Here is a 25,423-nt window from a genome sequence, read left to right as displayed (position 1 = left end):
ATCAAACCGAATAGGAATAGTTCCAGTAGGACTAAGTTACTTTGATTGAATGAATGATTATTTACCTTTTAATAATGATGCAATTTGTTTGGATGAATAATGATTGGATACTCGACTGGAAACGAATATTGAAATTATGATTGATGAGAGGATGACACCAAAGAACCAATAGTAGGGGAATTGGAACGAGAATGGTAGTTGAGTGAATAGGTCGAATTGTAGTGTAAGGGTGATCGCCACACCAAGTCCAATGAACAGTCCAAGTGCAACGGAGCAAATGATCAACACCAATGCCTCGTAGATGTAAATTCGTTTCACTTGGAATCCAGTCAATCCAATCGATCTCAATACACTGAACTCCCAAGCATTCTCATGGATGTTGGCGGCGAATGACACTGAGAGCATAAAGAAACACAGCACGATCGATATGCCCGACACCGTGTAGAAGAACAGCTCGAGCAGCTGGACGGCCGTGACGGTGGTCGCCAGCAGGTACGCTGTGTCGAGCACTTGGATCGAGTCGGACTTGAGGAAGTTCTTGCAGCCATTGACAATGAACTCGCGCGCCGACTGCGATGTGTTGGGCTTGAGTCGGATCAGCAGACGCGACTTGGGCGTCTGGTCGGGCAGCACGACCGTGGGGTCGACAGTGAGGTTGTGCACGAGCCGCATGGTCTCTTTGAACTGGTCGATGCTTATGAGCACGGGTGAGTTGGCAACGGTCTGGGAGTAGCTCGAGAAGAAGAACGAGGGGAACATGGACACCATCGACTGAGGCTTGGCCAGCAGCTTGACCGTGTTGTTGACGCCGTCGGGTGCCTGATCAAAGAGTATGTCCAGGCTGAATGGAGTGTTTGTGTCCGCGCCAACATAGAGCGCAAAGGCATCGGATAGAACCATGTCTGTGTAGTTGCGGTAGATATAGTTGTTTGATGGAATTGATGAGGACCATGATATGTTTGGTTGGCTGCCATTGGAGATCACATCGGGTGGTGGAGTTATCTTGTTGTTGGGGTCCAGTGTTATGACATCCTTATGCTCATTGACGTAGAGACTCCTGATGATGTCTGGTCGCTTGAGGTATTGTGGGAATACAAGTCGCGGATTGGTCTTGGTGATCCGATAAAAGTCGAGATAGGCCGTGTCAAGATAGTTGGGCTCGATGCCGTACACCTTGACCTGGGCCGAGGGGTATTGTGCCAGTGGATAGAGTGTCGTTGATACTATATTCATCACATTGTCCAGACTGAATGTGGCGAATGAGTATGACATCACTGCTGTTGTGGCCGAGTTGTTCACCAACTCATTGTTGAGGAATGCACGCAAATCGTCTTGAGGCAGCTCAAACTCTGAGTTGGTGCTGATGACTGCGATGTCAGATCCGACACCCAGTCGTACAAGTTGCTGGATGTTGTGGCCTTGAAGACGGAACACACATCCAGTGAAGATGATGAATGTGAGACAGATTGTAAACATCATTGATGTTTTGGCATTGCGACCACGATGAGATGATAGGTTCTTTCTGATCAGACTGTAGAGTGTGCGGCGGTCGGGTCCCCACACCAACAGGGCAAGGAACAGGCGTTCGAGGAGTGACTGCACAGACTGTGCGAGCAGCGCCAGTCCAAATAGCATGGCTAGGAGGATGGCGGTTAGCACGCCAAAGAACAAAGACATGTCACTAAAGATGAAGCTGAGTGGTATCAGGTAGTAGACGGCGAAGCCACAAGCCACGCATATGATTGAGATCACTGTGTGCAATGGATTGAAGCCAATGGACTCTAGCTTCTGGAACTTGACCATTGTCTCGGACTTGACTTGGTGGTAGATGTCCAGGGCATCACGCAGAGTCTTGCTTAGTGCTCGTTGGATAGGCACAATGTTGGCCAGGATGGGCAGCAGCAGGCCCATCACCACGCCGACCAGCACAGCTTGGCCATGGAGGTCGAGGTTTACAGGAAGGATCACGAACTGGTATATAAAGTGCGCGACCACAGCGTAGCAAACCCAGCCAAAGATCAGACCGAGGAGGATACCCGGGATGCTGAAGTAAAGTGACTGGACCAGCAACAGGATGATCAGGGTGTGATGGCGCATACCTTGTGCACGTAACATGCCATACTCGAATGTCTTGCCCTCTACATCGCTGAGGAGTAGACTGTATATCATTAATGCGCCAAGCACCAATAATACTGCTGCCACACAATTGAATATCTGGTCCAATGACATCTTTGGATACATAAACATATTGAGTGCAGATGCCAAAGGTGTTGTAAATATCGCTGGATAATTGTAACCAATGCATGTTGACACCTGATTAGTGAACTCCATCAATGATCGTTTGATATCCTGCTCATTAGGTGATGAGTATACATCCACTCGATTATGTAGCATCACTATTGGAGTCATTGAGTAGTCCTGTTTAAGCGTAAGCTAGTGTCTATTACATCAATCTATCAATGCTATAACCTACATTAAGTTGGAAGTCTTTGGCAAACTGCTTAAACTTGGTTTGGAAGATGTTGAATGGTTGAAGTATGTTTGTTATGTTGTAGGTTGGGAAGAAGATTGGGAATGTCGCATTCATGATCTGCTCCACAAACAATAATGTATTGTCCATACTTTGATACGTTGAGTTGATGTGATCCCTCAACACCTTGTCCACAAAGTCACTCTCCAACACTGCTACATTACCAAGCTGTGAAGGATACTTGCCGCCTGGGGACTCAATCGCTCCCATCACTTATATATGATTGTTAGTGTATGATTGATTGATTGAATGAATGATCAGCGAACATACCTATTAGATCCTTCTTAATGACGAGCTGGTCGTGGAGGTCATCGTAGAGGTTGCTTAGGACGATATATGGGTAGAGTGTGTTGCCATCCTCACTGATGCCGTTACCAAACATCTGCTTCAGTTGCTGGACAATGTTTGGATACTGGAACTGGAGAATGGTAATCAGTTGACTGATGTCAATGCTGGGTGGTATGGGTACGCCGGTGTAGTTGACGATCATCTTCTCGATGTCACTTAGTGTCGGTATGAGTGTGGCGGCACTCAGTCGATCAAGAGTGTCGATAAAGTCCATCCTCATATGTACGACGTTTTGTTGATTGGGTTCGACCTGAATACGCCGCAGGAACGTGCTGGAGAAGTATGCTTGATTGCCTATCAGTGGCGGCAAGGTCCAGCCTCGACCCAACCCCAGCTGTTGTTCCAGCGTCGAGTTCATCGCCAACACGATCAGAGGTGATGATATGTTTGTGGCTGGCGATCTTATGTTTGCGATTGATTCCCATCGTGGCGCCACGCCATCCACTGTAGTAGCATTGGCTAACTCTCTTGTAATCATCGTAGAGTTGAGGAAGAATGGTGCTAGAGTGAATGAGTTGAGGTACTCCATTGGATCTGAGCGGCTCTCGTGAGACCACTGATTGAGCAATGGTGTCGGGTCGCCTGTTAGCACCAAGTCAAATTCACCAGTCTGATCCTCAGCCAACTTTAAGAATACAATAGGTGTATTCTGAATCAAGTTCTGAAGACATCTATATGTTTGATTGATTGATTGAATGAATCAGTTGAGTGAGTTGAGTGAATGAATGATTGAATGTGATTGATGTCTTACGTGAGGAACATTACGACGAGGAAGACAGTGGCGAGACCCATGAAGACACTCTTTAGGTTCTGCCTGGTGTTCTTGTGTACATATTGAAGTGCACCATTCACATCACTAAAGTATATGAATGCACATTTATAATAGAGTTGTGATAAACATGATGATGTTGCACGTGCATGTCTTGATCTTGATCGATTGATTCCTGGTTGTTTAAAAGGATCTTCATAATCTACTGATTTATCTTCTTCCTCTTCATTATTATTATCATTATTATTATTATTATTATTGTTTGAGAATAATAATGATTGATGTTCATCAATTAAACTATCATCAATTTCCAAATCATTCTCTAAGTCATCACTATATTCTAATGATGATGATGTCGATGAAGATAATCCTTCCATTTATTATTGAATTAATTATTTATTGTTGTAGTTATTAATAATAATAATAAATAGTAAAGTATGATCATGATTGATTGATTGATTGATCAATATGTCACAGTCATCTTGGACAAAGACATCACCTCACTGACACACACCATTTGAGAGTATCACAAGTTAAAGTGAGTTAGTGTGTTAGTCAATCACTTATGAGAGACAACCAACATGTGCAAGTAACTGTGTGTGAACTTCTTCATAAAGACATCCAAGGACTGGCAAATCGATTACTATTTGGGAAACACTATTACCTTTTTAGGTCATTTCCAGTTTTGGACAAATGTTTACAAACATGGACTGTTGTCATCCCTTGTCCTTTGCTTTTGTTTGACTCGTCGAGAGTACCAACATCAATAAAGTCTCAAGTTGAATATTAATAGATATTGTTGTTGATTCCACAGTACACATACATACATATACATACTTATACAATCTATCACATTATACAATACTTTAACTTCATCTCACATTACTTTGACAGCAGCTCCAATCCAACTCGATAGGATGTATGTTTTTGAATCACCTACTATCGAAGAAGAAGACGAAGAAGAAGACAAGTCTACACTACTACAACTACTTCTACATTAGTTATAGTAGTAGTTACAACAACAAAGAACAAACACAACATCAATCAATACCAACAACCTCGACTTGATATCTATCATACAATCTAACTTTGAGAATGCATGAGATAATCATGTGGAATTATTTAGTATCATTTGTTCCAACGACAATGTAAGTTACAAGTGGATATATTGGCACGCCAAGGAATGAAACTGACTCAATATGGATGAAACCAATAGCAAAGCATTGTCACAGTTCAGAAGAGTGAACGATTTATATAAACATGTACAGGATACTCAGAAGAATGTTGCCCTGTTCCATCTGGGACATTGGGTCAAGTTAAAGGTGGGCGGAGTGCCATTCATCGTGAGAAGGAGGACTTTGAATTGGTACCCAGGCAGCGTATTCAGTAGTATCGCAATCTATGACAAGAATACGACAAAGAGATTGACAGAGTTCATTGCCAATCCATTCTTGCTCAACTCTCGTCTACTCGAGTCAACGACGAATGACGACCCCCATATCGCCATCACTCCAGCGAGCACAGACTCTGAATGTACGATGGGCTACAACGCATTGCCAATCATACAACAACAACAACAGCAACAGATACATGGTGGATCGTATACGACCACGACACCAGGTAAAGAGATCGCAACCATACCAACCAAACCATCATTCAAGTTTGAGAAAGATCCCGATGGCTACTATCTTATTGACCGCGACTCCCAACTATTTGCCATCATACTTAACTACCTACGATCGGGCGAAGTGGGCACATTGCCCAGCACCGTAGACATCAACATGTTATTACTGGATGCCCAGTTCTACCGACTCTACGACTTGGAAACAAAGTTATCCAAGGTATGACCGGGAAGATGATCACTCAATCACACTCAATCCACTGACCCAATCAATCAATCAATCAATCAATCAATCAACTTAGAGAATACTATCAACTAGAAGAGAGGACGAGAGGATATTCGTCTTGAACTCAGAGTTGAATGAGATGGAGACACCGCCGTTCTTCATCATCGATATAAAGTGGGTGAGGAGTTGGAAGATGTTCATCGAGGAGGAAGGCCCCATCCCCGAGCCAATCAACAACACTCACCTGCTCAAACATGACGGATCCCTAAGAGATGGTCTGGTGCATAAGGTCGACTACATCTGTGTAACCAAGCCCACCTGGCTAATGATCACCAAGCACTATCCAAAGAGTGGACCCATAATATCGCGACCAACAAAGAACATCTATGATACACCAACGTATGTATATCTTGTCCTGTCCTCCATGTGATATATATCGCTAACATGTTGTCATATCCATCCATTCATCCATAGTCAATGTTCAATATGGGACATCAAATAAAGATGTTGTTGTTGTTGGCTTCGCCACAATGTAAATAACCTGTATATCTGCTGTTGTTGTTATTGATTGAGTCGCGCGCATCTTATATAATATAATATGAATCTTAGTCGACCTGATCCTGAGTCTTTGAAGCGGATAGGTCGATGGTGATTGGTCGCAGCTCGCCAGCACGTTTCTTTCGCAGCAGACGTCTCTGGGTCTTGAGCTTCTCCTTGTGTGAACGGACCTTGGTCTCGACCATCTGGAACTCCTCGTCGGTGTTCTTAATGTCCACTGTGTAACCGGCAAAGTACTCCTTGAGCTGCTCATCGGTGGGGTTGTAGGTGACCGGCTCGAATGGACCTAGGTTGACGGTGAGTGGCGACGCGGGCAGCTGCGAGATCTGGCCGGCGTGGGGGTTGTTGATGCTGGCGTACACCTTTAGACGCTCGCCCAGATAGAACTTGTTGTTGTTCTTGGGCAGCATGCCCATGACGGCGTGTCTGATGATGTACTCGGGGTTCTTGATGCGCATGTCGCGGGCCTTGGTCTCCTTCAGACCGCCAGGATAGCCCGAGTGCTTTCTGTACAGCTTCTGATCCCACTTCTTGCCTGTGAACTCGATGCGATGTGCGTTGAGCACGACGACATAGTCGCCAATCTCTCTCGTCACACTGTTGTCATAGATTGGCTTATGCTTTCCACGCAATAGTAGAGATATCTTTGATGCCAATTTACCAACGTGATGTCCTGTCGCATCGATCACATGCCACAATGGTGTTGTTGTCAATTCGTTCTGTGTTTATTTCGTTTGTCATCATCATTGATCGATCGATTGATTGAGTGAGTGAGTTGGAGAGTGTAATGTAAGTGATCGAATACTAAATGAGTGATTGATTGATCGATCGGTTGGTCGCACGAGTAGCTATGATCATAATCATAAAGTAATCGATTGATATCCTGTCTGTCATACCTTGAAGATTGCTCTTGAACCCATTGTATATATATATGTGTTTATGTTATTGAGATAAGTAGGTTGGTGAGTATTATGTGTATGAATGAGTGATGAGCACGATTGTGGTCGACTCGTGTGATGAAAAACTACTTGAAAAACTAACAAAGTCAAAAAAAACACGAAAGTGAAGGTCCTCCAAACAATTACTTCGTCAGAATGATCAATCAGATTAATCTGATATTCAATCAATCAAAGAGAGAAGAAATAGAAACGATATGATGTTATCACGATCCGCCAAGATGTGGCACTCAAGCCTAGGCATAAGCCTTGGGGCCAACAACATCAGGAGAGGAGCATATTGTACAACAACTACCACAGCACATAATCATGCTACACCTGCAGCAACATCGGCACATCTAAAGATGATAAAGTCCACAGTCAACCCAGCATTGACACTTTCAACAATGCCAGCATCGTGGTCTGCCTCAGCACTGGGCATCAACGTGGACAATCTTCATGTGCTGGAGAATGATCACAAGCCAGCTTTGATCACTGCACTCAAGAATGGCTGCAATGTCATATACTCATCAAACAATGATCTGAAGCATCCCACAGACGTCTTGAACTCTGTGCTCTCCAATCACTTCTCCAACAGCAGCAGCAACAGCAGTGGCAGTAACAGTAGCGAGGGCGAATCTGAAGCCATGTCAATCGAGAGATCATCACTTATTTATATCCAGCGCACCAAGCCCATGCAGGTCAAGGAGTTGGAAGACAGCGCCAAGTTTATACGCGATCAACTGGCAATCTCCAAGGAGAGAATGGAGATCTCCACCTTGGATGTCATGTTGCTCCATGTCGAGTCGGCCACGACAAAGGAGCAGTTGGAGAGCGCGCTGGAGCAGCTTGAGCAGCTCGTGGACGAGGGTGCCCTGCAGCGCTATGGTATCTCTTCGCCACTACTTCTAGATAACAATGGACAGGTGCCAATCGAGTCGATCGTTCAGTCCAAGCGATACCCAAACCTGTCGTTCTTTGAGTTCCCATTCAATCTGCAACAGCACCAGGCTGCCACGGCTAAGCTATATGATGGTGGCAGTCAGTCACTATGTGATTGGGCCGCACAGAACGACATTGCCACGATCAACTCAAGTCCAAGTTACTTCACCAACCCAGCCACAAACAAACAGTCGCGCTTCTGCAATGTAGATTCGCACACTGATCGCGACCTTCCCAAAATACTCAAGGATGCCTTTGACTTAGCCATTCATCTTGAGATCATCAATCCTATATTCGTAAGTACTAATCCAATGTCTGTGGACATCCACTATCACTCAATCACTCACATCCAACCCCCTTGGAATGATTCCAATCGACCAATCAATCACACAACAATTTTGTAGAAGGACACTGTTCAAATGGAAGCAGTAAAGCGCAATCCAAACTTGATTGGTCAACTTAGATGGGCTCACATGTTGGTGTATGACGCAGCCAAGTATGACAAACTGTCCAACTATTGGGTGTGGCGCAAACTCCTGGCACAGCGCATCAGACCATCGGTAAATGATGCCGTGCTCTCAGTCTTTAGCAATCATATTATGAACTCATGGGGTGGAGGCTACAGGAAGGCGATCAACAGCGTGTTTGATCTGTATACTTACTCGCTGGAGGCAGGCATCCACCAACAACAGCGTGCACTGGAACAAGAGGTTCGTCGAACTGCGGCCATCGCTGGCGTCACACTTCCCGACGAAGTGGCAGTCAGAGATTCGCTGATACAAGTGGCGCTTCAACTATCACAGAACAAAACAAACATCAGCATCGAAGACATCAACACATCACTGGAGGCCAAGCGCATGCTGGTACTTGGTGACTCTATCAAGGCCTTGCACTTCACAAATGATCAAGTGTCCACAATGTCATCGGCAATTAAATGGTAGTCTGTTGTTGCTGTTGATGTTGTTACAGAATACATAATACTATACATGTAGTTTACCAACTACCCCTTTATTAGCCACGCTGTGGAGCTGACTTGAGTTGCTGTTTGGTCTGAGGCAGTGGCGTTGTTGTGTGTTTGACATCTGGAGATACCCTCAATGGCTGGAGCATACGGAATTGAAGCTGGTTGTTGATTGGGGTAGATGATGATGATGGCTCATCTTGAGCTACTCGAGGAGGAGGTACATATCCACCAGAGAGACTCAATGCTGATGCCGACTTTGATGATTTTGGCATTGTCTTTGTCGGGTCGTCCTTAATGATGCTACTGCTAGCAATGAATGAGTGTGACTTTGGGGGCGGTGCCTTGCCTGGCGTCAAAGTCTTTGCGCTGAAAGGTGCTGGAGCTGGTGGGGTTGGCGATGGTGAGGGTGATTGGGTCGTGACTGGTGGATCAAAGAATCCTGGTGTCTTGGGCAGAGGTTTAGGAGGAGCCACTACAACCTGTTTGGAGAATGATCGAGGAAGTGTGGATGATCTTGGAGGTTGTTGTTGTTGTGATGGTTGAGTGTTGACGCCACTCTTCGTAGGTGGCACCAAGACATCTGTCGCATGCTCCTCAAACTGTACTCTCTTCTTTGTTGTTGGTGGTGTTGGTTGTGGAGGAGGTGGCTCGGCTGCTCCTGTCCTTGGTGGAGGAATCGGTGTTGTCTTGGACTTGAGTTCGTTTGGTGTGGGTGGAGGTTTGTTTGGAGGCCTGTCGAATGATGAGGTCATGTGCACCTGGACGTGAGTGTTGTTGGCGTTTCTATTTACAGTTGGCGAAGGAGATGGAGATGGTAGAGGTGAAGCTGAAGGTGATGGTGATGGTGAAGGTGTAGCATTTTGATTGGCCAAAGTAGGATCTACAGGGAATTTACGCTTGGGCACTATTGGTTTGTTCCTTAATGTGCCATGTGAATGTGTTGATGATGTTGCTGTGGTTGATGATGAGCTAGGTGGAAGAGGAGGTTTGGTGTGTGTTGATGTCGCTGCCGATGATGACGTTGTAGTCGTTGTAGTCGTGGTTTGTAATGCGCTCAGCTCGTCATCGTTAAGATTACTAATACGCCTGCTTGGTAGTGTCAAGTATTTGGCAGAAGGAGGAGGTGACTTGGGGAGGTTGGCACGTCCAACTGGCAATGGCTTTCTTGAGGGTGGCTTGGGCGGCCTAGGCGGCGACTCTAGCACCTCTGGATTGAATATCCTCGAAACTGGCCGAGGCATTGTCGCATGGTTGGGCATTGTGAAGACGGTTGTGTTGTCATCACGTCGAGGACTGAGCAGGATTGTGCCAGTGCGACGAGGTGGTGGACGAGGTCGTTGTGTCTGTGTTCCATTGGCAATGACGTGCACCTGTCCTGAATCACGCTTGGTGTCGACTGATGCTGGATCCAGGTATTCGATTGAGGACGAGTCCACTGGCGGCAGGATCTTCATCGACTTCCTGTAGGCACTCTTGACCTCCTTGCTCTTGAAAATAGGATCAAACAGCTCCACCATATACTTGACGACCAATGATTGATTCTTCAGATTAGCCAGACCGCTGCCAATGTCTGTAAAGTCTGGATCGCGCATCAGAGTTGGTCCAAAGATGATTCCAAGGTTCTCCGAAGTCATCTTGTTTCGATGCTTATTACGCTCAATCACCGACAAGAACTCCATAAACTTGCGCAATATACATAAATGTGATGGAGGTACATTCAATACAAGTCGTGCCAAACTACTTGCAATCCTCTCAAGGTTGTTGTCCTCTGTTTGTTGCAAGGTTTGTTAGTATGTGCGCGTGGACTTGGTTGGGGACGTGGACTGGACTTTATAACTTACTAACACAATTCATTGCCTCTTTATAGTTGTCGCATGGAATGAGTGGATCTGGTAACTCCTTGAAGAATGATGATATTAGACCACATATACAATATGGATTGAGTACGGCACTAAAGTCCAGATCACCATCTTCTATTCTAAACTTGAGTAAGCTTATCTCCTTGTTGCTGCCTGGTACTCTGAACAAGCCTTCAGTGTCCAAGTCTATGATTGAGTTCATTGAGTGTCAGTGTCATTCAATCAATCAATCAATCAATCAGTTGACTTACGATTCATTAGGTACTCAATACCCTTGGTTAGTACGAGTGGGATGCCATCTGGTTGGTCTGGATAGAGGTCTTGTAGCTCGCTGGGTGATAGACCAAACTGTGGAAACTTGAGACGATGTACGACTGTCTTGCCAAAGGTGAACTTGGAGAATGTAAAGTCCAAGTTTCTCAAGTATTCCCATGCCGATCTCTTTGGTTGAGATTGATCATTCATTGATAAATCACCTGTACTCTTCTTGCCCCTTGAACTCGTAGTACTATTCTTCCTACTATGTGATGGAGTGCCAGGTGGCATCAATATATTCCTATCGCGTAGTTCATCTGGTGATGGTCTACACATAATTTCATTATTATTAGTAATTAGATTGGATTGATTGATTGATTGCATTGATTTGATTGAATGAGAACATACCTTCGTTTAAAGAATGAGTTCAAGAAGTCACCAATCTTTCTTCTTATATTCTTTGATTGTTGTTGTTGCTGTTGTCCATTCAAACTACCACTACTAGTATTGTTATAATCCTCTAATGAGTGAGTTGACGTCGTTGCTGACGTTGACATTTCTTGTACATATATATTTATCTGTATAGTCTATCTAATCTATCTATCTATCTGTATGTTATGTAAAATTATATTAATAAATCAATTTGACTCAAACAAACCATTGAGCAATGAAGTTTGTAGATGATTGACGAAGTGTGTGTTACACACTCAAACTCTTAATTTAAGTGTTCTCTTGTTGTTTGCTTGGTTGTTTGGTGTGTGTTTGTTGTTGGCGTCACTCCCAGGTCCTACTCACAGGGTTGGGGTCTAAATCAAACAACCACACTACAAAAAGACCATCGTTTTTGGAGATTTTGATGAGCTTTGGCTCAATCAAAGTTGGGCGATCCACAAGTGACGTACGTATCTCGATTCGTATTGTAACTTTGAATTTATTTGAATTGGAATGTGAGATTGTATGTTGTATTTGATTGAACGAACGAAATAATGAATGAATGAAGAATGAATGTAAATGATTTAGAGTTTATTATTGATGATGCTTGATAAAGAGTTGTATCACCTGTCATTAGGTCAAAACAGTATTTGCCTTGGTCATTAAAGTTGTTCCATTGATTGTTCCAAGCAGCGAATGGTACTCCACCATTTTGTAGAACATTCTGGACACAATAGTGGCCAGCTGGCACTGTCTTGAATACATTGATGGTCTCAGTGTCTGGACCACCAGAACCAACAATCCTCTCGATGAATGCACCAGTGTCAGAGTTGGTCAGGGTGGACTCGATGGGCGAGCCAAAGTCGCCACCGTCCACTCCATCGTATCGTCTGTTGATGTTGTCGTCCAGGTAGGAGATGACCGTGATCACGCCACCAATGGGCTGTTTCCTGAAGCCAGAGTTGGCGACAAAGTCAGCCGACAATAGGAAACAAAGTGGGCTGTTGTCCTCGGCAAAGTCATTGTCGTTGTTGACGACCGAGAGACGGTCGTAGCCGGCTGGTATCGAAGAGGTGATGCAATAGTTGTCGGCGGGCACGTTGTTGAATGTGAAGCCGGGGTTGCCATCGATGGAGTTCTGTACAGCGTACGTCGTGCCGTCCGTCCGCTTGAGGGTCATCACTGTGCCGACCATGAATGGGTCGAAAGTCTGGCGCCCATTATCATTGTTGGTGTCTTCAAACGAGAATCCAGACACCTTGAACAGCTTCCTCCTGAAGCCAGCGTTGATGGCGCGGTCTGCGGACAGGGTGAAGCAGAAGTTGTTGTTGACGTCGAATGCATTGTCAGCATTGACTACAGTGATACGCGTGAACAGGGCAGAGGGCAGTGGGAGAGTCACCGAGATACAATAGTCGCCCGCCTGGACGTTGTTGAATGCGTAGCCGGGGTTGTTGGCCGTGGCAGTCTGTATGCCAACGATCGTTGTCCTTCTTCTTGAGAGTGAACTGGGAGCCCGCCACGAAGGGGTCGGTGCTCTGGTGCAGGTTGTCCGTGTTGGTGTCCTCCCAGACGAATCCACTGATCTTGTAGTTGGGCTTCCTGAAGCCAGCGTTGATCACCCTGTCGGCGAGCAGCGAGAAACAGAAGTTGTTGGTGCTATCGAATGCATTGTCCGCGTTGACCACATCCAGGCGGTTGTAGCCGGTGGGTACCGACGCGGATATGCAATAGTCGCCGAATGGAACGTTGCTGAACAAGTAGCTGGGGCTGTTGGCTGTGGTGGTCTGTGTGCCATACACCGTGTTGTCGGCCTTGCGCTTGAGTGTGAGCATGGAGCCGGCCACATAAGGCTCGCTCGGCTGACGTATATCGTTGATCCAGTTGATACTATTGCTGTCGTCACACCCGTAGTGGTCGCAGTCGTGGTCTGGGTGATGGTTGATGAGACACCCGAGGTAGAGACTATTGTCGAGAATGTGGTGGAAGCTGGTGCTGTCGTGGTGGATGCCACAGTGCTGGCAACAGTCGATTGAGTCGAGACCGATGTCGATGCCACTGTCGATGTTGATGTGGTCGAGGCTACAGTAGTCGCTACAGTTGACTGTTGTGTGGACACAGTGGTAGTTGCTCTTGTTGTTGCTGGCAATGATATTCCAGATGGTCCAAAACAATATGGCTTGCCATCATTATCCACTGCACATGCTAAGCCAGCCAAACATTTATGGAAAGTACATTTATGAATGCATCTTGGCTGTACATTTGGTAAAGGTTGGCAACAAACTTGATCATAGGGACAAACAATTGTGTTGCAAAGTCCTTCAGATACTATTATTATTATTGGATATATTTGGAATTATTCCAAAATGAATATATAAGTATGATTAATCGTTTTTGTTTGATTAATTTCCAAATATTCGAATAATTACCTTGATTGCCAAGTACAAATCTGGAACAGAGCAGTACTAAAATTAGTACCGCCGCTGGAAACAGAAGAAGATAATTAATTAATTAACTATCTTTTTTTTTTTGTCTTGGGAGAGCTGCTGTTGGTTGGTCGTTGTTATATGAATTATTATTTTAAAATATGTTGTAATTCTGGAATCAAGTTTGTAATATGATGATATGATATGATATGATAAATGGTATAGTGATCGAGATGGTTGGAATTTGTTGGAGGAGGAATATGGCATGCTGGCTGGAATCATGATCAATTTGCTGGCTCATTTTCAAAAGAGTGATCGTCACCTCCAAGCCAAATCGATAACAGGTGCTATGTGTTGATGTTGTTGATGTTGTTGTAGTAGAAGAAAGTCCACTGTGCCACCAATTGAACCAAGCCCCATTGTCCATGTTTATGATCAACTTGCCACACAATTCGAAATGAGTGAGGCCAGCCACAAAGTTAATGATGAGGGGGACCTCCAACCATGTGTGATGGTACCCTTTCATTCCAAACATATCACACACAAACACATCGATTATTTGTTTGATTGATTGATTGGTTGGTTAGTGAAAGCATTCATTCATTCATTCATTCATTCAATCTGTTGTTGTCGAATGTGGTATGCAAGGGTAAGGTCCCTAACCTAACTAATTAGCTAATGTGTGTAGCAGTGTGATTTAGTGTGTGTTCAATTATATATATATATATATGACCAATCAAACGAATGTTTGAAATACGCGTTTGACCGTCATACACATACATCTTCAGCATACCTTTGGCTCTGTTGTGTATTGTAATTATCTCTTCTCTATCACATCGCGACGATGAAGCTTTGTTGAACAAAATGAGATGTTCACACACACGGCAAACAAAGAGACAGAAAGAAAGATACATGTGCACAACCGGTTCATCAACTTGAACATTATAATGATCAAAGTTGTTGCATCTCGTATATTGGATTGAGTAATATGTAGGTACAGAATATGTTGGTTCGGATTGATGCTAGGAAGACACCAACGCTGTCGGCAAAGTACTTCGACACTTTGATGAGGGGTGGCGGCAGCGATCCTGATGGTATGCCCTTGGTACACAGGGCAAACGTGGACATGGTGGTCAGCATCACACTGTCCTGCGACAGCTGAACAACCTGTGAACAACGCTCTCGTTGTGGTGGCAACGTTGGAACACTTCCAACTCCGACACCATCTCCGTCTTCGTATCCTCCTTGTTGTTGTTGTTGCTGTTGTTGTGGTTGATGTTGATCATGAAGTAGTAGTTGCTGTTGTTGTTGTTGAAGTTGTAGTTGTTGCTGTTGTTCATTGGCCATCAAGAATGATATCAATCCAGGTGGTGAACCAATGGGCGAGCCAACAGATCTACGCGACTGTCGACTGTTGGAGCTGGATGATCTGGCCAATCGCGACGACTGGAAGTTTGGAGATGTTGGTGAGTTTACCCCCAAACTCAAGTCGACTATCTGACTGGCAAGGAGAATGGACGAGTTCTTGAGCACCAGGTTGTTGAGACTGGTGGCGATCTTTGTGAAGGTGGACGTCCACTCGAGCAAGTCACCGGCAGGAAGGTCGGCAATGGACACGCCATTCTCCACATGCTCCTCCAGTGTGTTGAGCGTGGACAACATCATCCTCAGGACTGGTATCGTGTCAATCTTGAACTTGGCCGAGAAGGAGTCGGATGCGGCAAAGATCTCGAGTGATGTGTGAAGGTGATTGTAGCAGCTGGACAGGATGGTCTTCTGTTGCTCGAGCGTGACCATTGTGCTGAAGGGGAACTCGGGTCGCGGCTGAGGCAGCTCGGCCAGGTGGAAGTCGATCTGCGAGAGACGATTGGTGACCGAGGTGATGATCGTCATGATGTTGACCTCCTCGATCACTATGACATCCGGTGCCTCGCCCGTGGTCGACAGGTCGAAGCGCAGTGAGTTGGACGACTTGGCCTGTCGCAACATATTGTTCTCGACAACCTGTATAATCGTGCTCTCCTCTGGCGGAGCGGACACGGTGATCATGATATCGTGATAGTCCACAGATGTCGCTCCATCCATTCCAATCTGCTGGCTGCCACGACTACCATTGCTGCCGAAACTATTCATATGTTCAAAGTCGACCAACATCTCATGTTCAAACAACAGCTTGTCAATGTCATCGGCAATGCCATGGTAATGATCCACTATCTTATACAAGCTTGATCCATTATAGTCCCTCACAGAGTAGAACAAGATGTTGCGTATATACTATGAATGAGTGTGTCCGCCTGGTTAGTTGGAGTTGATTGATTGAGGGTCTTTGGACTTACATCGATGAGATAGTTCATGCTAAGCTGATGCATGTACTCCTTGCTTGGACTTTCCGATGCCAGACATTGTAACAGGATCTGTTTGTTCTCATCCAAGTTGGCCTTCCTGACATCGAACGATGCCAACTCATGCATCCAATTGCTAAATGAGTTGAACAAGCTATGAAGTACAATCACGTACACTCCCATGACACTAATGATTGAATGAGTGTTAGTTCGATCAATCCATCCAAAATTGACATGGCCGCGAATACATACCCTGTGATATCCTTCTCGATACGAGCTGGTCGAACTCTGATGAACTCATGTAGTGGCAGTACCTTGCCGTATATCTCAAAGATGATCGGACTGAAGTACTTCTGGTCGTCTATGGTCTGCACCTGCTTGTTCAGTTTCTCCTGCTCCGAGAATCCACAGAGCGACAGCTCGATCTGATTGAGTGCTGTCAGTGATGCATGAGTGTCGTACTTGGGTGGACTCCAATAGGTCATCGCCAGCTCAAGGATGCGTGAGACAATCGAGTGCCAATGATCCTTTGGAACAGTGTTGCTACTCAGCAAAGTGAGCAATGCTGCATTTTGGAACAGCTTGGAACTCTTTGGACGCGGTGGACTCAGTATCGTCACGGTCTTGTCCGTTGACAATGTTCGCTTGATCATTGTTGGCGAGGATACTGGAGATATACCCGGAGAAGAACCTTTGTAAGACTTGCCAAAGACGGACAACACTGGTGATGGCGGCGACATGACCTGTGGAGAACCAATGTTTCCAAACAGTGGCTTGCTAGTACGTCTAACTATCATGGGTGACGAGCGAGCAGAGTTGGACGGCGAACGTTTTTCGAAGCAGAAACTTGAAGTTGGCGTCGATAGCTTGGAGAATGTACAAGATGTCGTGCGCACTTGATATGGATTGTGTGGCGCCGGCATTGGCGTCATCGTTGTCGTGGTATATGTCGTAGTGGACAACGAAAGTGATGAGCTGGAATAATGTTTGCTGACTGGCGAGGGAAGATATATCTGTGGGAGAGTCGATCGATCGATACACTCGCGCAGTATCTTGGCCGTGCCATATGCGTCGACACGACTCCTAAACTCGTTGTTGGCCTTCTCCTTATCTTTGGCAATTATCTTGTTTTGTACTGATTTGAGTTCAGTCTGCTCTCGCTCTCTATTCTCATATCGTTCCAAAAAGTATTGCACCAAGAAGAATACTGGAGTGCCCACTACAATAGCTGCGATCAATGATCCTGCACTAGAGTTGAAGCCACTCATCACACCCTTCTTCTCTAACAATATATCTTCCAATGGATTACCTATTGTTTGGTATGTTTAATGATGTGGATTAGTCAATGTTGGTGAAGTAATTGTATCCTGGAATTCTGGATTTCTGGAATTCTATCTTTTGTTTGATTGATTAATTGATCATACCCATGACTATGACTATATTATCATTGATTACTAGTAATGATATTGCCAGTATTACTAGACATCTGGATACCTGTTGTTGTATCTGTTGGAACATTTTGGAACTAGTTTATATCTCTCCACTTTTATAAAAGTGATGGATTGATGGAGTGATGATGTTGATATTGAGAGTGTTGTGTGATGATGTTGAAGTTGATGGAGTGAGTTGTTTAAAGATTGATCAAACAATATATTATAATATATTCTCTAACTAATCCTATGAGTACTACTTGATATGCTGTGGATTGCGATTCGTGTGTGTGTGAGTCGTTGTATTATCTGATCACTCACTCACTCTATGATGATGGGTGGATGGACAAGACAAGACAAGACTTTGATTGAATAAACTTAATTATAGTACGACAATGGGATAACACAATTAACTGATTATGGTAAAGATGTGATGTTGATGTTAAGATTGGCAATGAAAGGCAGAGCAGTCTCCTTCTCTCTGGTTGTCAATTATTGCTCTAAAGGTTATTGACATATGTTAATGTCAATTATAGATTGGGTGTATGATTATGTAAATGTGTGTTTGATTGATTGATTGATTGATGGAATGCACTGGAAATGAACTGGAACTGATGATCAGTTCATTCAACTTGCTTTACTCTCTCTCTATTACTCCTTCCATCTTAAAATGGGTTGTGTGCCATGGGTGGGTGTATGAGTGAGTGATTGACAACACTGTCATATATGCCGAGGTTATCCCAGAGTCATTGGTCGTGTGGTAGCGTTTGTGTGTGTGATTGTGAGTGGGAGTCGCGACTGAATGATCAGTGTGTAGTGATCAGTGGTGGGTGAATGTATAAAGTATATATATAAACAGAGTGTATGGTGTGTGATTACCTGAAACACTGATTGGTAGACAGATAGACGAAGATTAAACATTGGTGCATTGTGTGTATGAGATGGTCATTCAACACATACATTAGGTTTATGGTGTTTAGTTGTCATTGCCATTTGGCCGTTGTGTGTGTACGTGTGTGACCCAAGTAAGAGCGTTCCCAATGGCTGGGATGCCTGCCTTGGCAATGCTCCAATTTGCATCCAGTGGTCACTTTGAGGCCCAGTTGGATGGAGCCTTGTTGGATTGTTGGATTGTTGGATTGTTGGACCGTTTGCTCCTTGAGGCAAGTCCAATAAGTGAATCTGGTCGATGTTGTTGGCAACTTTGATTGATTGATTGGTTGATTTGCGCGCCACTCACTCAAACGCTCCTTACCATCGGATGGAAAGAAGACCTTTGGACTCCAACTTGGATTTGCGGCAATAATGCCTCACTCATTGAGATGGACTGAGAGTGAGTCTTTACAGATTGGCCACCTTGCTCCAACACTCCATTGTGCACACTGGCATATTGTTCTTTGTACAATTGTATCGCTTGTTGTTGCTACAGCCTGGCGCTGAGCACTTGATTGGTTTGGGATACTCTGTCGTCTTCTTTGAAGTGAAGTCCATTGTCTCAACTACTGAATCAGGGAATGACACAGTCTTTCCACCATCACCATCATGATACTGTATAACATCTCCAATCGTCTTAAGTAGTAACTCCTATTATATGTTGTTTAGTATGAGTATATCATCAACATCATCAGATTGAGCATGTCACATACTCTCTTTGTTGGCTTGACGATGAACACTTTGTCCTCAACCTTCTCTTTCCTGTTGAGTAACGAGTTGACAACATCACGCATCTCAGCCTCTGTCTCTGATATCTTCTTAATCCTCCTCTGTTGCGCTAGCTCTTGTTTCTTCTGCATCTGCTCCTCTGACATCTCCTTCTTGGCCTCGACTGTCAATGAATGAATGAATGAATGGATGGTTAGGACACTGCACTCTCAAGTCATTAAACTTGACGATACCAACATACCTTTGCCAAACATGTCTGGTATGGGTGCGAGTGATGCATGATTGTTTCCCTTTCGATTCATTCCGCGTTGTCGGGATGTCAGTTTCTTGTCGTCCTCGTCATTGTCATTGTCATCGTCATCATCGTCGACATCACCATCACCCTCCATATCAACATCTTGATCATCATCCTGTAATATATCGTCCTGATCACCATCATCTTGCAACTCGTCATCATCATCATCGTCATCTGCAAAGTCATCATCCTCTATTTCCAAGTCATCACCTTGCGATCCATCATCATCCTCATCCTCATCTATTCTCTTGTTGACAACCTTCTTCTTCCCTGCCATTACTCTATTCTCCTAAGTATATCTGTTTGTTTATGTTGATGAATCTCTCAAACAACTAATGATGAAGTTGTGAAGATCAATCTGACAAGTTCCAACCCCCACCATGCCAATAAAGTTAATTTATGGTATTGTCCAGTCAACATTGATTGGTTCCGTGATAATCAATCAACAATGTCCAGACGATTGAGAGAATGAAGGTTAGTGATCCTTTATTCGTTGTACAACAAACACAAATAATAATGGCTTGTGATGGATGATGATTGGTTAGGTTTGGATTCGGGTTGTATTATAATCACGTGATCTGATGCGATTGAAAAGGAAGGTAAGGTATTGTATTGATTGGTTGATGTTGTAAATGTAATGTTGTATGTATATATATACACTGCCAATGAACTAGTCCATGGACCTCCTCCACACATGCATTGCCATGTCATGGTCAACTGTCTTAGACTACGTTCAAGCTTGGCAGGTCAACTCCTTCGAACAACTCCTTCATATCGCTCTTGAATATATCCTGTGCATTGTAAGAGTGAGTGTGAGTGTCCATGTTAGTCTACCATGCTTGCTAATGATGTGTCACATCAGATCATATTGAATACTTACATAAAGATGTATGGCATCTTTGTATAACTGTGAAGATGGTTCGTTGAACTGTAGTGCGTTGTTAAACATCAACTTCCAATCATTGATAAAGTCTTCGGTGGTCTTGTAGTCGGTGCTCTGTATCTCCTTCATTGAGATTGGATTGGTGATCTCGTCAAAGTAGTCAGGATAGTCCTGACGATCAGGCTGCTCCCAGAATGGCATCGAGACCTTTCTGTTGCGCTCCTTGACGTTCTTGATCCTCTCCCACACTCGGTCGTACTTGTCCTTGGTGGTCTTGGGAGGGGAGGTCGCTGCGCCTCTTGGCGATTGTGGCGTGAGTGGCGCTGCCAACGGTGTCTTCTTGCCGGCAGACACTGAAGCGCGTCTAGGCTTGTAGGGCGTGGTGTTCTCGGGCGTCTGGGCCACGTCGTTAGCCTCGGATGGCTCGGCCACCGGTGTGGTCGTGGTCTTGGCGTTGAATGTGATGGTCAACTTCTTTCCAGTGCCTGTTGGGGATAGCACCTCGTCGGTCTTGACCTCTTCGCCCTCGTCACCACTTAGCAAGGATGAGGTGTTGTTGTTGCTCTCATCCTCTGACATACGGGTGTCCTGGCTGCTGCCTCCTCTGCCTCTGCCTCTGCCCCTGCCTCTGCCACGGCCTCTTCCACGACCACGGCCTCTGCCGCGGGTCGGTGTTGGTGTGTCGGGTCTGAGCTTCTTGCGAGTTCTGCCACCTGGAGTCAGCGGGTCGCCATTCTCATCGGGCTCGCCCTCGGAAACTGGCTCCTCGATCTTTCTTTTGGGGGGACGTCCTCGCTTGCCCTTGGTGGGTGTCTTCTTCTCCTCCTCCTTGTGGTCGTCAGAGTCCTCCTCAGTGTCGTTGTCATCGTCAGAGTCAGAGTCGTCAGAGTCAGAGTCGTCGCTATCCTCTTCGTCCTCTCCCTTTGCGCGTCTATTACGCTTCCTCAACATCCTAGCCTCCTTCTTCTTTCTGTTGTTCATCTTTCGCTCGGCCAGGAATGCGAGATACTCTGGCAGTGTCATGTTCATCTCGACCATTTGCATGTACTGCATGTCGGTGAGGTTCTCGATCGGGTCTTCGTTGATACGCGTGCGCTTGCGCTTGCCAGTGGTAGCGGGCTCCTCGATTTCGTCGGGCGTCACCAGCATCCAGTCGGGCAGCTCAGCCTCAGTCATCAGTCGGGCCTTGTTCACCTTCTTCTTGGGGCTCTTCTTCTCCTGACGCAGTCTCTCGGCGTCCATCTCCTGGAACTGCACCATCTCCTCCTCGTCACGCGAGATGAGACGGTTGATCTCCTCGAGGTCGGTGGGCACCTCGTCGTTTGTGTTGTGGGGGAAGCCGTGCAAGAACTCCTCGAGCTTGGCACGACGCTCCTGGTCGTTGGAGTGCGTATTGAACATACCAGCTTGGATGATCTTGGCGTCCAGGTCCAGCTTGTCGGTGGCACGCTCCAGAATCCTCTCCTCGATCGAGTTAGCAGACACCAGACGGAAGACATTCACACGGTTGACCTGGCCCACACGATGGCAACGATCCTGAGCCTGTAGATCCATCTGTGGGTTCCAATCGCTGTCAAAGATGATGACAGTGTCGGCCGTCTGCAAGTTCATGCCGAGGCCACCAGCGTGTGTCGAGAGCACAAACAGGAAGAATGGCGAGTCGGGTCGGTTCCACTCGACGACGAGACGCGAACGCTCCTCGGGACGCGTCGAGCCGTCCAGACGCAGGTAGTCCCACTCACGCAGCGAGAAGTACTCGCACATGATGTTGATAATCTCTGTCATCTGTGTGAAGATGAGCACACGATGGCCTGAAGCGCGCATCTTGGTGAGGATCTGGTCCATCATATCGAACTTGCCACTGGCACGCACAATGTCCTCGTTGATCTCCCACTCGCTCATGAACAGGTAGGGATGGTTGCACACCTTTTGCAGCTGCTTAACCACGTTGTTGAAGCCTCTCTTCTTGACACGAGACTTCTTGTACATCTCAGACTCGGGGTCCATTGGCAGAGAGTTGTGCTCAAAGATCGAACGGTACATCACAATCTGCATGGCCGACAGGTTGCACTTGATCAGACGCTCACGCTTCTCGGGCAGCTGGCTCTCCACGTCCTTCTTGAGGCGACGCAGCAGGAAGTAGCGCAGCACTTGATGCAGACGATTGATGATGATCAGTGACTCCTCTTCGTTGACGCCAATCACCTTGGTACGACCGTTCGTGGCGAAAGGCGCATTGAACCACTGCTCAAACGTGTCCAAGCTGTTGAAGATGCTGGGCAGCAAGAAGTTGAGCAGCGACCAGAGTTCTCCAAGGTCGTTCTGTAGAGGTGTACCCGTGAGCAACAGACGATGCTTGCTGTGGTATTGTCTGAGGATGACGCTCAGCTTGGCGTTCTTGTTCTTGATACGATGGCCCTCGTCCACAATGACGTAGCACCATGGCACACGGCCAAGTATCTTGTTGTCCGTAATGATGTACTCGAACGATGTGATAACGACGATAAAGCCGTTCTTGGGTATCTGTCTGGACAACGCCTTGCGCTCCAGGGGCTTGCCACGGTAGATGATGACGGGGAGCTTGGGCGACCAGCGGTGGAACTCAGACTCCCAATTGGAAATTGTGGAGAGTGGCGCCACGACCAGGAAGGGCTCGAGGACCTTGCGCTCAAACAGATGGGAGATGAGGGCGATGGTCTGCACGGTCTTGCCCAGACCCATCTCGTCGGCCAGGATACCGTTGAGTTTGTTGTTAAAGAGGTTCACCATCCACTGCAGACCAGTCAACTGGTACTCCTTCAACTTGCCACCAGTCATGATCTCTGGCTGGTCGCGAACAATCTCCTCCTGATACATAGCGGACCTCTTGGTCATGACCGTCGTTGGCTGTTGTGTCTTTGCCGCCGCATTGTCGGCTGTTGTTGTGGTCGTGGTCGTTGTAGTGGTCGTGTCCATCGCATCTGCAGGCTTGTCGACCACCATTGTTGTGTCCTCGGCTGGTGGTGGTGGCGTAGCCAATGGGATGCCAGTCTCTGTGATAATCTCTCCACGCTCCCTGCGCTCCTCCTCCTCCTTCTCCTTCTCGCGTTCCAGTCGCTCGCGTTCGCGCTCGGCACGCTCCTCCTGCTCGATCCTCTCCTTGTGCACGAGGAAGTCGATCTTGCCAAGCAGTGAGTCTGTCTGACTCATGAGCATCTTCAAACGCTCGTTCTTTGTCTTGTCCAGCAGCTCCTTGTATCCCTGTGTGTCCTGCGCCTTGAGCAGTCTGATACGCTCCTTTCTGAGACGCTCCTGCTCGCGTCTCTCCTTCTCCTTGTGATACTTGTTGACCAGCCTGTTGACATTCTTGATGCTCTTCTCGCGCTGCGAGTGGAACTCCCTGAACTCCTTCTGATGGTTGAACAGCGCGGCCAAGAACTTCTTCTTGTGCGTGGCCAAGATACTCTCGGGGATGTGCTGGACGTTGGACGCTTCGTACATGATGTCGCTGGGCTTTGACACGACCCTGGGTATGGGCTTGACAAACATATCGACCTCGTCCACTGAGCTGGCGTATATATCCTCTTGCAGCTCACTGACAATGTCGTTCCTGACTTTCTTCTGTACAATGAGGACTTTGAGCTGCTTCATCTCGATCAATGCCTTGGTCTTCACCTCGGGTGATAGATTGGTGGGCATCTTCTTGAGCTCCTCGAATCGTTGTTGGATCTTGGCAGTGATGTGATCCTCTCTTTCATTGATAGAGTGCACTGCCTCAAACAATCCCTTGTGTTGATCATGTATATCTTGGTTTGGAGCATTGACTATTGAGGTGTTAGTGTTACCGCTCAATCAATCAATCAATCAGAATGAACTTACGATTTTCAAGCTTGATTGATCCCTTGGGATGGAACTTGATCTCATGATGGCTGTCCTTGGACTCATGATTGAGTTGCTGTGATATGGTGTTGAGGGTGGCTGGTGGGATGGGAAGGTTCCTCGAGAGGTACTTGTAGGCCTCAATATGTGCTTTGAAAATGGGATACTGCTCTTCTCTAAGCTCATCCATTGCTTCTGCTGCTGCTACCGATGCTGATGTACTTGATTGATCGACCATCTCTACATCAGTATTATTGTTGTTTGATGATGTAGTTGTTGTAGTTGTTGTAGTAGTTGTAGATGTTGTAGCATGTGATTGAGGTGGTGATGCAGGTGAACCTGGTGCTGCCACTGAACTCTTGACAGTGATACGTTGATTGTAGTACAGATTGGCAAGATGTAGTAGCTTGATGTATTGTGGGTCTGTCTCGGCGACACCATTCTCACGCAGCTGCACCAGTGCGTTCAAGAACTTCTCCATGACGGCATCGTTTGCCTCGGACACAACAGAAGAGGATGATGCTGACGTACCATTGTAGCCAACAAACATACCATTGTTATTGCTATTATAGTTATTATTATTATTATTATGTAGTGTTGTTTTGGTGCCTCCTCCATTCATCCCCGATGACAAATGATTGTTGTTATTGTTGTTGCTGTTATTATGGTTATTGTTGTTATTGCTGTTTAGGCTACCTTTTGTTGACAACATGCTATCACCAGAGTCGTTGGCAACAGCAAGTTGTTCTAATATGATTGAATGAATGAATGAGTTAGACATGGTTGTTGATGTGATGTAGTTGTTGATTCAAGTTCAATTCATACCTTTATCGTCCAGACTTGGAGACATTATATTTGTATAAGTATATATGTTTATATATGTGTTTAAGTATAAGTATATATATGTAATGAAGAATGAAGTTGTAAAAACACGAGTCGTGTCTCTCTGACGTCACGGGACAAGATCTAACTGTTTGATCGAGTGAGTGGGTGGTCTTGGTCTTGGACCCTTTGCTGGGGCTTGATTGACACAAGTGAGTGAGTGAAGTGAGTGAATTATTTGATTGAATGAATGTTGAGATTGATTG

General features: G+C 45.8%; 9 protein-coding genes across 9 annotated transcripts; 2 read left to right on the top strand and 7 right to left on the bottom strand.

Annotated features, from left to right (window-relative positions):
- Window positions 1-57: 57 nt before the first annotated feature.
- SAMD00019534_024950 (hypothetical protein) lies at window positions 58-3,904 on the bottom strand (the record flags this gene model as incomplete). Its single annotated transcript, XM_012901793.1, has 4 exons — window positions 58-2,418; window positions 2,474-2,743; window positions 2,937-3,549; window positions 3,630-3,904. Coding segments are annotated over 4 exons (3,519 nt in total), but the record flags the coding sequence as incomplete, so codon positions are not given.
- Window positions 3,905-4,846: 942 nt separating this feature from the next.
- Window positions 4,847-5,996, top strand: SAMD00019534_024940 (hypothetical protein; the record flags this gene model as incomplete). The annotated part of the gene is made up of 3 exons (XM_012901792.1): window positions 4,847-5,488; window positions 5,571-5,893; window positions 5,969-5,996. 3 exons carry the CDS (start codon window positions 4,847-4,849, stop codon window positions 5,994-5,996), a joined length of 993 nt encoding a protein of 330 aa, XP_012757246.1.
- Window positions 5,997-6,099: 103 nt separating this feature from the next.
- Window positions 6,100-6,972, bottom strand: SAMD00019534_024930 (hypothetical protein; the record flags this gene model as incomplete). The annotated part of the gene is made up of 2 exons (XM_012901791.1): window positions 6,100-6,771; window positions 6,949-6,972. The coding sequence occupies 2 exons, from the start codon at window positions 6,970-6,972 to the stop codon at window positions 6,100-6,102; spliced, it is 696 nt and encodes a 231-aa protein (XP_012757245.1).
- A 380-nt stretch (window positions 6,973-7,352) lies between these two features.
- SAMD00019534_024920 (hypothetical protein) lies at window positions 7,353-8,870 on the top strand (the record flags this gene model as incomplete). Its single annotated transcript, XM_012901790.1, has 2 exons — window positions 7,353-8,225; window positions 8,334-8,870. The coding sequence occupies 2 exons, from the start codon at window positions 7,353-7,355 to the stop codon at window positions 8,868-8,870; spliced, it is 1,410 nt and encodes a 469-aa protein (XP_012757244.1).
- A 70-nt stretch (window positions 8,871-8,940) lies between these two features.
- SAMD00019534_024910 (hypothetical protein) lies at window positions 8,941-11,564 on the bottom strand (the record flags this gene model as incomplete). Its single annotated transcript, XM_012901789.1, has 5 exons — window positions 8,941-9,719; window positions 9,789-10,661; window positions 10,735-10,938; window positions 11,004-11,335; window positions 11,416-11,564. 5 exons carry the CDS (start codon window positions 11,562-11,564, stop codon window positions 8,941-8,943), a joined length of 2,337 nt encoding a protein of 778 aa, XP_012757243.1.
- Window positions 11,565-11,938: 374 nt separating this feature from the next.
- On the bottom strand, window positions 11,939-13,731 carry SAMD00019534_024900 (hypothetical protein; the record flags this gene model as incomplete). Its single annotated transcript, XM_012901788.1, has 3 exons — window positions 11,939-12,795; window positions 12,842-13,571; window positions 13,660-13,731. The coding sequence occupies 3 exons, from the start codon at window positions 13,729-13,731 to the stop codon at window positions 11,939-11,941; spliced, it is 1,659 nt and encodes a 552-aa protein (XP_012757242.1).
- Window positions 13,732-14,816: 1,085 nt separating this feature from the next.
- On the bottom strand, window positions 14,817-17,725 carry SAMD00019534_024890 (hypothetical protein; the record flags this gene model as incomplete). The annotated part of the gene is made up of 4 exons (XM_012901787.1): window positions 14,817-16,139; window positions 16,202-16,394; window positions 16,460-17,516; window positions 17,632-17,725. The coding sequence occupies 4 exons, from the start codon at window positions 17,723-17,725 to the stop codon at window positions 14,817-14,819; spliced, it is 2,667 nt and encodes an 888-aa protein (XP_012757241.1).
- Window positions 17,726-18,984: 1,259 nt separating this feature from the next.
- Window positions 18,985-19,880, bottom strand: SAMD00019534_024880 (hypothetical protein; the record flags this gene model as incomplete). Its single annotated transcript, XM_012901786.1, has 3 exons — window positions 18,985-19,146; window positions 19,314-19,462; window positions 19,541-19,880. Coding segments are annotated over 3 exons (651 nt in total), but the record flags the coding sequence as incomplete, so codon positions are not given.
- Window positions 19,881-20,316: 436 nt separating this feature from the next.
- SAMD00019534_024870 (hypothetical protein) lies at window positions 20,317-25,185 on the bottom strand (the record flags this gene model as incomplete). Its single annotated transcript, XM_012901785.1, has 4 exons — window positions 20,317-20,385; window positions 20,475-24,262; window positions 24,336-25,082; window positions 25,161-25,185. 4 exons carry the CDS (start codon window positions 25,183-25,185, stop codon window positions 20,317-20,319), a joined length of 4,629 nt encoding a protein of 1,542 aa, XP_012757239.1.
- Between the last annotated feature and the right edge of the window lie 238 nt (window positions 25,186-25,423).

This window comes from Acytostelium subglobosum (assembly GCF_000787575.1).
Source record: "Acytostelium subglobosum LB1 DNA, scaffold: scaffold4, whole genome shotgun sequence".
NCBI lineage: Eukaryota > Evosea > Eumycetozoa > Acytosteliales > Acytosteliaceae > Acytostelium > Acytostelium subglobosum.
This window is presented reverse-complemented; position numbering and strand designations above follow the sequence as displayed.